At 35.5% G+C, this 15,577-nt stretch overlaps 4 protein-coding genes across 4 annotated transcripts; 1 reads left to right on the forward strand and 3 right to left on the reverse strand.

Annotated features, from left to right (window-relative positions):
• Positions 1 to 550: 550 nt before the first annotated feature.
• OstDelta (oligosaccharide transferase delta subunit) lies at positions 551 to 8,151 on the reverse strand. The gene is made up of 10 exons (XM_073091182.1): positions 7,964 to 8,151; positions 7,396 to 7,580; positions 6,291 to 6,559; positions 5,162 to 5,323; positions 4,573 to 4,720; positions 3,898 to 4,334; positions 3,506 to 3,647; positions 3,045 to 3,192; positions 1,913 to 2,140; positions 551 to 743 (listed from the first exon to the last, which is right to left on the reverse strand). Exons 1-10 carry the CDS (start codon positions 7,974 to 7,976, stop codon positions 601 to 603), a joined length of 1,875 nt encoding a protein of 624 aa, XP_072947283.1. The 5' UTR covers positions 7,977 to 8,151; the 3' UTR covers positions 551 to 600.
• A 211-nt stretch (positions 8,152 to 8,362) lies between these two features.
• On the forward strand, positions 8,363 to 9,027 carry ATPsynG (ATP synthase, subunit G). The gene is made up of 2 exons (XM_073091263.1): positions 8,363 to 8,536; positions 8,709 to 9,027. Exons 1-2 carry the CDS (start codon positions 8,497 to 8,499, stop codon positions 8,966 to 8,968), a joined length of 300 nt encoding a protein of 99 aa, XP_072947364.1. The 5' UTR covers positions 8,363 to 8,496; the 3' UTR covers positions 8,969 to 9,027.
• A 444-nt stretch (positions 9,028 to 9,471) lies between these two features.
• Positions 9,472 to 12,626, reverse strand: mRpS29 (mitochondrial ribosomal protein S29). Its single transcript, XM_073091252.1, has 8 exons — positions 11,849 to 12,626; positions 11,481 to 11,694; positions 11,051 to 11,143; positions 10,727 to 10,872; positions 10,314 to 10,474; positions 10,043 to 10,184; positions 9,839 to 9,931; positions 9,472 to 9,745 (listed from the first exon to the last, which is right to left on the reverse strand). Exons 1-8 carry the CDS (start codon positions 11,924 to 11,926, stop codon positions 9,557 to 9,559), a joined length of 1,116 nt encoding a protein of 371 aa, XP_072947353.1. The 5' UTR covers positions 11,927 to 12,626; the 3' UTR covers positions 9,472 to 9,556.
• A 141-nt stretch (positions 12,627 to 12,767) lies between these two features.
• Positions 12,768 to 15,340, reverse strand: uri (unconventional prefoldin RPB5 interactor). Its single transcript, XM_073091230.1, has 4 exons — positions 15,117 to 15,340; positions 14,789 to 15,032; positions 13,886 to 14,519; positions 12,768 to 13,450 (listed from the first exon to the last, which is right to left on the reverse strand). Exons 1-4 carry the CDS (start codon positions 15,150 to 15,152, stop codon positions 12,961 to 12,963), a joined length of 1,404 nt encoding a protein of 467 aa, XP_072947331.1. The 5' UTR covers positions 15,153 to 15,340; the 3' UTR covers positions 12,768 to 12,960.
• Positions 15,341 to 15,577: the final 237 nt, after the last annotated feature.

Genomic DNA, 15,577 nt, shown 5'->3' on the forward strand with positions numbered 1-15,577 from the left:
ATTACAAAAAATCCTTTTAAGATTTTTTTCCCCTCCTTACATCCTGGCTAAGTAGTTTTCTCCACTTTATCCCAACAAAATATGTTCAAAATAATGATGTGCCACTATTATTTCTTGGTAACATCTATGGAATTATATAATTAATAATTTACTCTTATTCAGAATGTTAAAAATTGGGCTGTTCTGCAAAAGTAATTTTGGAACTAACTTTTTATCAATTATTTTTCTAGTAGTTATTATCACTGGCTATATTTTTCACAACATATAAAATCAGTTTCTCGAGGTAATTTTCTTAAATATAGATAGACAATAGCACCAACATCAAACAATCATGTATTATATATTACAAAATTATGTATTATATTTTTCGAAAGACTAAAAATCAGATTTGTTGGGATAGTTTCATAATGTAGCTTGAATTTGCATTTTCCTTACTTGATTTGAAGAGTAAAATAGATGTACATGTTATAGTTTTGTAACTCCAGTTCTTTTATAAAAAAATATCAATAACCTAGTACACATGGGACAAGTAGAAATGGAAACAATAATGAATATTTAAATAACATTAAAATTTATTAATAATAAAGTAGGTGTATATAATTAGTGGCGCGTCTTGTCTTGCACGAGCCGGCGCAGCAGGCGGTGGCCCGACACGAACGTGAGCGCGGCCAGCGGCAGCAGGTAGCGCGCCGTCTCGAACATACTCAGCTGCAGCCACAGCATCACGTACAGCGCTAGCGAAGCTGCATAGGGCATACCACATGATTGTTATAAATAACGAATATAATTGTCTTGGTAACATCATACATTGATAATAATTCTATATCTATAATCAGTTCCTGATACGAGTGGAGTGTCACTTTCATATATACCACATATATCCTAAAGTAAGTCCTCGTATCATGCTTGCGTAGTAAAGTCTTATCTAATACTGTGCCTAATAGTATGACCGAAATCCTGTGGTTGACATGCTGACACAGTCAATGTTTTGTTTCTGATATTAAAAAAAAACTAGGCCTGCTCGTAGTTAAAATATAACTTCAAGCAAGCACGCAACGAGGTATACAGTCACAAGCATAAATATATTACTACGGGCACATTAGCTGCCCCAAATATCTGACCCAAGAATGAGGTCAGAGGTATCTGCCTGCATGAAGGTAGCAAAAATATGTGACGTGAAGTAGGCTCGATGTTTTTGATATTACTTTGATATATTTTTGACGTTAAAAAGTGGGTAGATCTCTTTATACGATGTAATGTTTTGGAATTGTTTTAAAGTGTATTGTTAGATACCTATTCAAATTATTTTATTAGAGTATTATTTTAATTAATTACTTTGATTCATTTTCATAATGTATAATTTTTATAATAATAAGTTCTTATTTATACAGTCAGGCTGGTACGATTCTATGAGTTAGCATAAAAAAGAAAAAGACCGCGGCTTGACGTTCGAGTTGTATAGCAGGAATAACAAAATTGAATAAATTAATTTCGTCACTTATTTTTGTTTCGTGATGTGGTCGTAATAATTTTATAACCATTATCATCACATATTCTTGCTGCATGTTAATGTCAGATATTTTTGCTGCGTTAGTGCAGGCAGATATTACTGAACTCGATCTTGGGTTTGATAATTTTGCTAATGTGCCCATAGTCATAGATTTATGCTCGTGACTACATTTCAGCCTGTTGGTTTGCTCCATTTGTATTTGCAAAAATTAATCAATACGTATAAAACCTTTTTTAGTTTGTTGCGTTCTTTTATAGTGGCTGGTAACAGACATATCTCTCCCAATGTAAAGTTAAAAAGAAATATATTCATTATTCGAAACCTCGGTCTGACGTTTTATTTCAATACAGCCTTTGTATAATATGAATATCGGGACGGTAAATTGTACACGCGTTAACTGACCTCCGAGGGCGGCGTGGAAGACGACGGCGCTGAGCGCGAAGGGGAACGCGGCGAAGTTGACGCGCAGACGCGCCCACAGCAGCAGCAGCAGCAGCAGCGGCGCGGCGCACGCGGCCGCGAACACGTCGGACAGCAGGCGCGCCGGCCGCGCCTCCGCCGAGCGGAACGCGTGCGCGATCTCCGGCCGCGCGCCACGCCACGCGCCCTCCGCCTCCTCCGCGCTCGCTGCTACATGTACCAGACTCGGTGTTATTTTAATACAAATAGCACAGTATAAGTATCTACACAGTATTCTATCTTCATACAAAACCCACGGAACGCAAGTTATACCTACGCGCCTCGATTTCTGTATGCACTCGGTATGCGAACAAGCGCGAATGTCCGCAGTGATGAGCGGTGGGTGTGAGTTTTTGGGTAGTATTTTTTTTATATAATCAGTTATATAGCGTCTGTACACCATCATAATATGTTTATTTTTTTTAAAGATTTGAACTTCGATTTTTTATCGAGCAAATTACCAGGATTCATAAATAAATAAATGGAAAGGACAAAGGAAAATTACATACGAATGATAATTTAGCAAAAGCTATTTTCGTTGAACATGAACAAATTATATCTACACTTTTCATACCTACTAATTTGTGTACTTATTTATTATAACCTATTATTTTCACTAAAACAAAATGTCAGTCAACCTATCGCCTATTAAGGAGCGGCTATGTAAAGGCTAAAATATAAATTTACAATTAATAATATTAGAAGAAAGTCAAACGTAATTAAAATACTCTAGGCGCTGTAGCCCTAACGCGAACTCTCGCCCAGCGCCCATGTAGGTATATAATTCAAGAACAGGGCCGAGTTACAATACTGTATAGATCCTTATATTGTGCAAATAGTATTCGTGTTCTAAATTTCACTAATCATTATAGATAAAATTATGGACAATTTGAGGGTATGTACTTAGGCTCAAATTCAAGGAAAAAAAATCACAATTATTTTATTTTGATGAATGAACTTCTCAACATTAGTTATAAAGCAAACCTTATTTAACTAATTTAATAAGTCAACGCACCGAAAGAAAAGTGAATTTTTGATTTTGAACACTTCATCAGAATGGTTATTTTCTGCTTACCAAGTGCATTAGCGTTTTTGCCGAAGCTGAAGGCGATGTTGCCGAGCTCCCATGCTATCGGGTTGGAGACTGCACTGTCGCCCAGGTACACCGTCAGCGAGTACGTGCCCGACACGTGGTTGAGATGCTTCGCGATCGCGCCCACGTTCTGTAGCGTAAACAGTCATTGAAGGAACAGATATCAAATTGTTTCTAAATTATAAATATTTTATGAGCTATTATTTCCTGTAGGGTATAATTTGATAAAAAAAAGCTTTATTACAGTTACTAATTTCGTAGACTTCGTAGGTCTCATGTTTAAATATAATTTTGCCTTATCTCACTCATTATAAGGTATATCTATTAAGTAAATACAGGGGTAGCAATTAAACTTCCATGATAGAACAAGAAAGCTTTACAAAGTAGCACATAATTTTATAAATCATATGTCAGTTTCGATCGATAGTTAAAGTATAGTTTACCAGTTCAACTTTGTAGGCCTTGGTGTTATCGGGTTCGGCCACAAAGATGGCCTCGGTGTTACCGCGCGCAACTCGCACGAAGGCTTGCTGCACCAGCACTGCCTTGCCCCACTTGTCGCGCACCGGCAGCTTCACTGACACCCTGACAACAACCGATCCTTATTCTATGCTTTATAGTTGATAAAGGAAATCACATGTTCATAATCATCTGGATTGTTATCTTATTTACTTATTCCATTGCACTATTTTACCAATAGAAAATAAATGATTTGAGGGTGACAGTGCAATGTAAAATATAAAGAAAATGTGCAAATATAAAGAAATTTTAAAGTCTAAACAAAGTTACTTGAATATTTTTGAAACGGAATAATTTTTAAATACATGTTACTCACTTTTGCAAATGATCAGCTTGTAGCACTTCAGTCAACTTGTTAGGATAAGTAATTGTGGTTATCTTAGGGCTGGTGGTACCGTCGACGTCGCCGATGCCCACCTCCAGATTGCTCACTTGGATCTCCCCGAGCACCGCGATGTTCACGTTGGAGGACTTGGTGCCGGCGCTAAGCGAGATTTTGTAGAGGCCGTACTGCGCTCTGATCTTGCTCAGGTTGAGAACATAGGTGGTCGGATCGTTTGGCTTCTGCGCGAGCGGCTGCTTCGACAGTACAACGACGTCGTCGGCCAGCCGCGTGCCAGACTGCGCCACCACCTCCTCGGGCTTGAGGTTGCGCACCGCGCGCCCGATCAGATCCGTTATGGAGAACTCAATGGAATCGGACTCCGATGTCACATATTTCTTGCCTTTGATTACGATGCTGATGGGTGTAGGCTGAGGAAATAATAGATTATTAAAATCAACCTGACACAGTTAACTGCAATAAATAGAGGGTGAAGCATATTGTTGTTATAAAATTTGATGCTGTGTAATGATGATAGTAAATTAACTATTGTTCGCGATATAATATGTGACCTGTAATAATTTGCCCAACAATATTTGCATTTGTGTCTCCTTAAGGTTGGGGATTGTTGAACAGTTTATTATGTGTTAAAAGCTCGAAGCGTGTTACCTCGTCGTCGGCGAGAGCGTGCGCGGCGTCCAGCAGCAGCGCGGCGCCGCGCGGTGACGTCACGGAGCGCCGCGACACCAGGTACGCACCGAACTTCAGCCGCTGCTCTTCCGTCAGCGGCGACGGCTTCTTCAGTTCCTTGTACGTTCTACACGAAAATTTCTATTGCTTATTGGATTTTCTAATTATAATTATAGGTTCCAAATTTTAATATTAACTAGGCTACCAAGTTTATTATACTTGTAAATGACTAGTTATTTGACTCAATATTTAGATTTTAGTCATTTCTTTTAGATTTGTAACTTTTAAATGGCTTAAACCGCTGACAAATGAGTCAGCCGTTTAATTGACGTAAACTGTCATGGTGTAATTGACGCGGAACAATGGCGACATGTGCAGTTAAGTGAAAATTAAGTGTAAATATCGTTTCATTCGTAAATGCTCTAAATACTCATTTTTTTAATATTTGTCAAACACGAAAATAGTGACAATTTCACTTGTCAAAACTGGTTACATTTTCTCGATAGGAGTGAGTAATCTTTACTTGTGTATGCATTATACAATAAATGGACAACGGCAGCACACTGACCGCAGTATGGTGGTGAGCAGCAGCGAGGTGACGGGCAGGCCGCCGTCGAAGTGCAGCGCGCGCGCGTCGCTCTCGTCGGCCGCCAGCAGCGCGCCCTCCGCGTGCGCCGCCGTCCACGCGCCGCACCCCATGTGCTCGCACATCGCGAACACGTACCCGTAACTGACGGACCACATTCACATTTATTTATTTACTAGTTGACCCGGCAAACGTGCCATATAAAACAACCCTTATCACTTAGGGGTATGAAAAATAGATAGTAGCCGATTCTCAGACCTACTGAATATGCATATAAAATTTGGTAAAAATCGGTAAAGCCGTTTCGGAGGAATACGGTAACTAACATTGTGATATGAGAATTTTATGTATAAGATTTATTTATTATGTAAAGCATTTAGAGCCGGTCCACACGGCGCGTTGCGTCAGCGTTGCGTCGACGTAGCGCGTCGTTTTACATACTAATAATCATAATGTACACACGATGCGCTGCGTCGACGCAGCGCATACGCGACTGAGCTGCAGCGCCCGAGACGAAGCGGGCGGGGTACTCCCCCGCTCATTGCGTCGCTGGAGCGACAGCGTTCAGTTGTTTATGCGTTGATAAGGAAGGCACGCGCAAGCTGATCTTGCTTATTTTTACGTATTTTGACGGTGATGTAGTAATAGCAGCAATGTCAGACGTCTTTTCCAATCCATGCTTTCTATAGAATGACTGCGACGATTACTTAAAATGCTCGCCGCAACGGTGCGTCGCCGTTGCGATGACGGAGCGTTACGACTCCGTCGTAGTAACGCTGCGTTGGCGCAGCGCCCGTGTGGCCGGCTATGCGTCAAAACCTTTTCGTTGCGACGACGCAACGCAACGCAACGCGCCGTGTGGACTGGCTCTTAGTACAATAGGTCAAAAACGATACATAAAGTTCAATTAAATGCTACCTTTACAGGTGTTCCCATTCATGTTTGGTTGTCCATGCACTTGTACTATGTCAGGGAACAAGCAAACAAGCATGCACATAAAAAATTTGAGAACATAATATTTATGTAATATTTATTTTCCTTAATTTGTTTCATACTGTAGTCTTACATAAATTATATTTATATTATAAAATAAGACAAGTTTAATACTCACTTGGCAGGAGAATCATCTTTTTTCAATAATTGAATAAGATTTTTTAAGGCATCCTCCTTGTCAAATATGGAGCCTTTGCCCACGGCTTTTAGGGAGAACACAGCATGGTAGAGCTCAGGTATTGTCGGGTCTTTCTTATCAAGTATTTGCGTGGAGGCTGACATCACATCAGGCTTCAAGTAGTTCTGGCAGCCAGATAAGTGAGCTGCGTTTGTTAGATGGTATACTTGCTCTATATTATTCAGATCATATTTGGCATTTTGGATGTCCTGCAAACATAAATAATACTGTACTTATTGTATATTAGTAGTATGACTATTGATGTATTTAAGATTTAAAGGTAAATTTCAAACTCAGAGAATTTAGATGTAGTATTTGTGCAATAAATATGTTATTCTTATTACATGTATGTGAGAAAAATACGAGTTAAGTTGTCTTCATGGAAGTCTACTAGTAGAGCTTGTGATGTGTAAGGAAGCATGGAGCACATGCACCAACTCAGTATACTTACTTCAACCAAATTTATTGGTGCAATTGCATACACATAGCACAGTACTATAACTCAAGGTGTTCTGAATGACATTTAACACATTTGAGAGCGAGTAGAATGTTTATACAGCTTATTGACACAGATTCTGAATACAGCGTTATAGAGTCACTGTTTATATTAAAGTAACAAACTTCATTAGTGTAAGAGTGCATTTTCAAGATATATAGCCAAATTATTAATACTTTAACAATAAATTTTAATATATAATTGTGTTTTCTTAGTTTTCTGGTATAAAACTTATTAGTAATTTGTTGAAAATGTACTGAGTTGCATTACCAGTGCGTTATCACAATAGGCAAGTGAATGAGATAAACCCATTCATGCCCAACTTGTGTTAAAAGTGAAATGGTGTTACAAGTACTGGTTTGAAATGCCATGCACTTTGAAGTTCAAGTTGGCACTCGTTGCACTTCATTTTATTGCTCAATTTTGAGTTAACTGAAAGCTCAGGGCACACTTCCGGAGTTACTGTGTTGATGCAAGGAATCTTGCTGAGTTACATGTGTCTAAATAATTTATGGTAAACAAAGAGTCTCCATTCTATTTTTAACTAACCTGACAGACATCAGGTATCTTAGCCTTAAGAATAGTGAGCCCTTTTAGGGAGAAGTACAATGTGGATATGTCCTTGCTCTTCACTCCCTCCTCGAGGATCCCCTGCAACCTTTTCACATCCACTGTGCCTTGCAGTACATTGGCATTACTTAGCCCCAGTAAGCATAGTACTGCTATACTAAGAGCTGGAACAATTGTAAAATTATGTTAACTTACAGAATCTAGCATAACTTTATGCTATTATGATGTCATACTCATGTTTACTTATAAACTAATTATTTGATAACAATTAAATTAGTAAATATCTACCGTACCAAATATTTTTTATAAATAACCTAATATCGGCCGGCGACGACTTTCCAATGACGTGGCCCAAGAACCTTTTTAAATAATGTTATGATATAATTTAACCTACATGTGTTTAAAACTATTTTTGTTGTATTTAAGCCTTTTTTAAAGTTTAGTCGACGAAGGGCATTTGATAACTTGGGATGGTTGCGATAAAACAAACTACCTTGGACAACCACGCCAACTGAATTTAAACCCGACTAAATGTACATTTACTTACCGTAGGAGTACATTTTTGTTTACTTAAACAACAGAGCGAACTCTGTCCTACACTTATTAAACTAATTACGCACTAAAAATGTGTGCTTTATGCTGGTGGAAATCAATATTAACCGAACATTTGGACGCCGGTATACAGAATCTACTTCAATCTACCCTTTTTGTGACTATGTCTATGACCGTGACGTTGACAGAAATAATCGACGTAGCATGGAAGTGTTGCATGATTAACCAAAATAAAATAATTAAAAAACAAATTATTTTATTGTGAACATAGTGCTGTTAAACTATACAATTTCAAAAGAAATTTTCTGGAAATATAGTTACTTGTTATTGGTTTTTAGCGTTAAATTTAACTTTTTTTAACATACCGATTATTACCATATACGAAAAATGGCATGGCGACCAGCTTGACAGTACGAAAGGCAGACAGATTTGACATTTCTTATTAAAATTTTCAATTGTTCGAAAGTTGAAAATAGGGCTAGCGTAAACCTGCCGTAAGAATTTCAATTGTTTTCATTAAATCCAAAAATGGCAGGTGCAACCGCTAAATTGCCGGCTCTAATTGGCTGTAAGTATAAAAGAACCATTTGTATTGTTGTTCCATGTAGTTATGTAATTTATATAATATTGAAGGTTATTTTGGCCTTTAGAAATAAATTGGTTATAGTCTTATTTTCATGTTATCGTGAGAAAATTTTGGAAAGAATGTTTGTAATACAGAAAATATTAAATTTTTACAGCGGCCCTCGCCCAAGCACGCCCTAAATTCAACATTTTCATGAAATATGCAAGAGTAGAGATGGCCCCTCCCAAGCTAAGCGAGATTCCTCAGATCAGGGCCGGCATCGGCAAGCTGCTGAGCAGCGCTCGGAGCGGCGCTTGGAAAGACCAGACCGTGAAGCAGGCTACACTGAATGTGCTTGTTGGCGCTGAAGTAATCTTCTGGTTCTATGTTGGAGAATGCATTGGCAAGCGCCACATTGTTGGATACAAAGTTTAATTACCAAATAAGTGCAATTGTGTAGATATTATGTTCATCGAAGTAAATTATTAAAATCATTCTGTATTTTATATGAAAATCCCTTTACGGTTTTGTCCATATTTTTCCTCTCTAACACCTTTTTCCCCTCAGATCATAAAAGTCTCAACTCTAAGTCACTGCTTTGTCCCTTAAATCTTATCAAGATCAAATCAATAATTTGCAACATTACCTAGTTTGTTTTAAGTGTATCTATGTGTAATTAATATAAATATGTCCTAGATGGACATTTACTTTATTTGCAATTGAAATTATGTAAAAGTGAATTTTGGAGTTTTTGATGTAGTAAGATTTTTTAACGTTTCCTGCTTTCATATGTTAATAATGTTTTGTATTTGCTACAAGTATGATGGACATATACAAAAAGCGTATATTAAACATGTTGAATCAGAGATTTTGCTAGGAATAAGTGTAGCGGTATGAAGATATGCTAATCATTGTAGGTAGGTAAATAAATAATTGAATTAAAAACAAGAACTACAATTTATTAAAGATTAGTTAATGTATTGCTACAATATACTTATATATAATATTGGTAATTCATAATTTCTAAAGTGGAGCACACATCTCCATGAACTTGTATGGATTGCAGGCACTGGTGAGCTTCAGTTCAGACTCTATCTCAGGAGGGCCTCTGAGCCATAACCTGTCTCTGTAGTAGCTGGCGCAAGACAGGAACTCCCTTTCGTTGTATCTTTTAACTTCAATGGGTACAAATGGGTCTAAATGTTCAAAGCCCTGAAAATAGAAATCGTTAATTTTATGTTATAATTGATTTATTTAAAATAATGTAATGCATACTACAAGAAGTGTTATGTTATATTATATTACCTTTTTGAATAATAAATATTTAGGTAAATGTGATTCATGATGATCATCTGGAACTGCAAGTTCATCGGCTGTCACCACAATTACGCCATTTGTCTGGATAAAAATTAAATAAAGATTATAGACAATCCTACTTTAAACATATTCAAGTTTTGTGTGAAGAATTTAACTTATACAAAGGAGATATAAATAGTAGGATTTAATTACCCAATCATTTTTAGTGAGTTCCATTATGGATGTAGTAAGAGATACTTCCTCTGGTTTCACTTTTTTCTTAGTGGGAGTGTGGAGGCGAGTCAATGGGTAGAAGAAACTATTGAATCCATCTAATGCCACAAATGTTTTACACCTAAAACAGTATTATTATGTTAGTGTTACATACATATACAGATGATAAACTAAATGCAATTTTGAATACAAGTGTATAGTTAAAGATAGTTAATAGAATTTGTACAAAAAGTTCTAAGTAGAAACATACTGCTTGTTATTAGAGAGTATCTTGACTTCATTGACAATGGCGTCAACGACGTCGCACGCGTACTTGACGCGTGCAATGCCGTGTTCCACCAGCTCCATCAGGGGCGCACCAACCTCCGTCTTCTCACGTTTACTCCACACATACTCCTTGGATATCCGCAACTAATATTGATAAATTATGAAATTTTAAGATACATTATAAACTCCACATAATCAATTCTCATTTAATCAATAAATATTCAACTCAAAAAATTTTTACTTGTTTCATTTACCTTCTGACTTATGCTTTTTGACATATACATGTTATGCTTTAACTATATTGTACATAAGGTCTTATGAACTATGTTTGAGTAAAATTGCAACAAAATAAATAACTATAAGATTGGATGGCAACTAGGAATTTAGGAAACTCACATCAGAATTTTTGAGCAGCACCTGATTCTGGATTTTGAAATGTAGCAGCCAAGCAGCTGCATCCAGTGGCAAGTCCACAAACCCCTCACGCGACTGAGAGTTGGACATTTCCTTGTGTCTCAATACTCGACGTAGCCATTCTGATACTAGAAAATTATTCAAGTGTTACATCATTACATGAATTATTTTAAGGAATAAAAAAGTTCAGAATGTTAAGCAAAGGATTTTAATAACTGTATATATTAGTAGTAAATTATAAGAAAAAGGGAATGTTGAAAATGTGAGCAAAGCCACATCAATAAAAATATTTGAAGTGAAACTTACCCCATGGCACATGAACAATCAAATAGCCCTCTTTATGTGCATAGTGTAGTAGATGTGCCAATGTCAAGGATTTGCCAGTGCCTTTCTCACCATCTACTCTTTTTGCTTAAGGAAGTTATTAATACACAAGATTTATATAAAAAATCACCTATTTGTAGTAGGTCAAACCAGCAACCCTTAACTGTAGCACAATTAATTGTGCGGTGATAAAAGTATTCTAGTGTTAACAAATTCAAGAAGACATTAATATATTCTTTTACTTAATATCTTCTTTGGGTACCTATAAAAATTTTTGGGATGATAATACATAAAAAGTCTTTTATATAGCCCAGAATTGCAACGAAACAAATTTTAAATCAATCCATTCACTATTTGGAAACACAAACATACAGATGTTGAACTTTTATATGAATGCTTGTAAAAAGGATACAAATAACATATCTTATAGCCGGTTTATCTAAATCAGAAGCCTTTATACATTCCATGATGTCGAGAGCCGGCTGCCGCACCATCAGCGCCGCTTCCGTGAAAGTCTTGGTCTGCTTCATGAAACTCTTGGGGAAGCCTCCATGCCCGTACAATTGCTTTACAGTCTCCTTGTCCACCGTATAGAACATCCCTATTTGGTTCTCATTGTGCTGAGACTGAAATAAAAAATAATTCAGTAGGTAACATAAAAACCATAATTCAATGTTATTAAAATTGAATAGAAAAAAAACTATTGTGAGATATTATGATGAAAGGAATGTATTAACATAATATAAATTTAAAACTATACCTTTTATTACAATTACTTACAGGTAAAGCTTCAGTGGTTCTAAAATTTACTGACTGAGAATAACGGCGGCAAATATGCCTGAAATTACGCGATAACATGATATTTAAAAGTAACAAATATGTTTTAAGTTACTATAGTATTTACTCAATTTTATTCGAAATTCCTGAAAATCTGTATTGATAATCACAACATAACCTAAAATTGAATTGCACCACTTTTGACAAGATGTCATTGACATTTGACAATATACTTTTTTATTTTTAGAGCTGAATTCTTTGTATTTGGCTAAGATTATTTTTCCTTATTATGGTAAGGTTAGATACTCGTCGAGTCATGCCCTCGAATAGACGTGAGTACAAATCAGTACAAATAAGTAAACAATCTATTCGCAAACAATAATAATATAACGTTTGTCCGGTCACCATCTCAGGATGTAGATTTTTCCATAGAATAACAATAATACATTAATACAAGAATACAATGATTAACGGACGGACGGAGCTGTAATCGTGCCCTGCGTTTATATATTTGTCATTATTTGGCAAGTTTCTCGGCGGTTTACAGCAGATATACTAACCTCTTGAAAAAAGGAATACAATAATAATTAAAATTGTATTTTAAAAAGCCTCATTAAACACTTTTAAATTAACGACACTTTAACACTGTTAACGACAAAATTTATCATTTATATAATGTAACTTGTTTCAAAATAATTGTAAATATCAGTCTTTATACTAGGTATAGCCCGCGCCAAGCCGTCCGCTCTGAAGTTGTTTCGAGCAGGTGTAGTCATATAATTTGCTATGGCGATGCGATTCATTTCTATATTCAAAGCGGACTAGCAGTTTTACGCGGACTATACCTCACGCATTATCCTAGAGCTATCCTACATAGCTCTGTCATGACTTACTTAAAATTTAAAAACATTAAATAACACAATTCATTTTAAAATTTATTTTTATTTTACAATGACTTTAAACATAGTGGCATCACAGTTTATTAGAATTTCACTTTATGAGAAACATATTAGTTTTAACAGCACCTTCGATTTTATGTTAAGTTCACGATTCAATGTTAATATGCCTTAGAAAGATATCAAAAAACCTGCTTATTTATATAACTCAATCAACCATCATTGTTGTTGTTGTCTTCTTTTTTTAAACAAGCTCATGGGACGTGCTTTATTGCACAAATCATTGTCTATGTGATCTACCTTTTCAGTGACATCCTTTATTAGAATTGTTCTATTTATATGCAAGTCTTCCTTTACTTCAACCTGATTGTTTGAATGCTCTTCTTCAGTTGAAGATGATTTGTATTTATCTGGTGGACTATCATACTTGGTCTTTTTTAATATAGAAGTCTCACCACAAAACAGACTTGGAAAAGCTTCATATATGTCACTAGGTTTTGTGATACCTTTATTTTTATCATATGGTATATTGATTGGATCTATGTCTGAATGCTTAAAAGTTAGTTCTAATGTTTCGCTATCATTTTCATCAGCAAAAGATACTTTCTTTTTCAGCTTAATATCTTCATCTGTTTCTTCGTCTTCAGCGTCTTCTCCATATTCATCACTTACATCAGTACTATAATCACTTTGCATCATACCATCTTTCCTGTAATAAAAGAAAACCTTTTTAGCATGAAGGTTAAACTCTGCTATGGTACAAAGTAAACACAATGTATTCAAGTAAGAAGTATAAATGGATTTTTTACATTTTGTGTTATTTTTAAAGTGAGGTAATACTGGATGGGTAATGTTTATGGACCAATTAAGATTTTTTAGCATTGGTTAAAGTGCATATACCCATTATAGTGTTACGTCTAGTATTATGTGTGTGCGTGAACACACCAGGGACATCAATTCATGTCTGCAAAATTAAATTTCCTGCTGTTTATAAGACTTACTGTGTACCATGCTGTGAAAATAGGACAGGACTGTTAAGAGATGGCATCACTCAATAAAAGGACACTATACAAAGATATAAATACAATATGAGATGGAATATGCACCTGGGAACAAAGCCACCTTTGCTGTTAAACTTACATACCTGTAAATTTCGTCCTCTATTTCCTCACGCTTTTCCATTTCATCAAGCTTTGCCAGTAGCTCTGCTTCTTTCTCACTTTGCGTTTTATATTTATTTTGATGTTCTACATTATCCCTTTCTTGTAATTCTTTCAATGAATATAAATTTGTTGATTGTGAAACAGTATCTTCTTCACTTTTTATATCTGTATATTTTTCCTTCTCTACCTTTGATTCAGTGTCACTACCAACATATTCTTCATCATCATCGCTATCCTCATCATTGATGTTTCCAAGCAGAGGCATATTAACTATATCTTTGTCTATATTATCAACCTCTTTAACAGTTTCTTTCTTATATTCATTGTTAGACATTTCATTTTCCAATTCCTCCTGTAACTCTAATTCATCTAATCTGTTCCATAGCTCTTCATCTGTAATTTCAACTGTTGGTAATTCCTTACTTTTATCTTTGTTCTGTTTATATTGTCTTACTCTATCCCTGTGTTGTGCCCGCCAGGCCTTGTCCTCCTCCTCAGTGTGTACTTCAATAATGTCATGACCAGGTTCATCGAAAACATTTTGCTTACTGAATGACAACTGTTCTTTCAAGAAGTCTCTCTCTTTCTTCAATAACTCTAATTTTGACTTTGCATCTAAAAATAATAACAATAATTCACATGTTAAATTGATTTGTTCCATTTCATTTTTTAGCCTAATAATAATAGTTAAAAAAATATATTGAGTTGAGTTAGAAAAATGTGCATTTATTTTATTAAAAACTATTTGAGAAATGTGAGCCTCAAATGAGATAATTTAACATTTTAAAGAAACAGTAAGTAAATGCTAGGATAATTGCAGACACATTTTTCCTTTTGATACACTATCACAAATATACACTGTAACAAAATCTGATACAGTTTACCTTTGATCCTGTGTTCTCTAAGTATTTGAGCCTGATTTACAGAGCATTTGGCAAAGTAGTCAGCGCCAAGAGCTACAGTGATTTCGTTGGTGTGCTTAAGTTGTCCACGGAAGAACATCCTGCTGCCGACCGGCACGAGCACCGGCACGCTCAGCTTCTCGGAGAACACGTTAAAATCCAGCATATTTAGATTTTGTAGATAGTCCTCCCAGAAGGTTATGTTTTTTTCATTTTCAAACAAGTTCTGCAAATATTACAAATATATAAAAAGAGAAGGAAGGTATTAAATATTAATAGACTTATACGTAGACGTAGACGATTAACGGACTTTCTGATAAATATTATGAAGCAAATTAACAGCCATAGTTAATTTTGTAAACTGCTTGATCGTAGTGTGTTAATTTCGTATTTGAAATTTTACTATCGAAAAAGTATAAGAATTTAAATAAATTGTAGGATTTATGAAAATTAGTAAAACAATAATTTTATTAATTGAAAACGAAATAAAACTTTTGGAAACTATTCAACACCACCGGTCTGACATATTTATTTTGATTATTTTGTCAGTTTGACATTGTTTTTGTTGGAGAAATCATCAATCAATACTTTGGGGCCTGTGATGTAAATAATAAAGTATCAAAATAAGAAATTATGTTTTTTGGGTTTTATTCAGTTTTACTTTCAATAAATTCTCCATTTAAATTAAAATGTATAATATTTAAACCAATTATTTTACTCTTTGATTTAAACTATTCAAAAACGTATCAGTTTTAAGCGTAGTAATTGAAC

The sequence above is a fragment of the Epargyreus clarus genome, unplaced genomic scaffold (assembly GCF_041222505.1).
Source record: "Epargyreus clarus isolate Ecla_fem2 unplaced genomic scaffold, WU_Ecla_fem_2.2 ptg000003l, whole genome shotgun sequence".
Classification (NCBI taxonomy): Eukaryota; Metazoa; Arthropoda; class Insecta; order Lepidoptera; family Hesperiidae; genus Epargyreus; species Epargyreus clarus.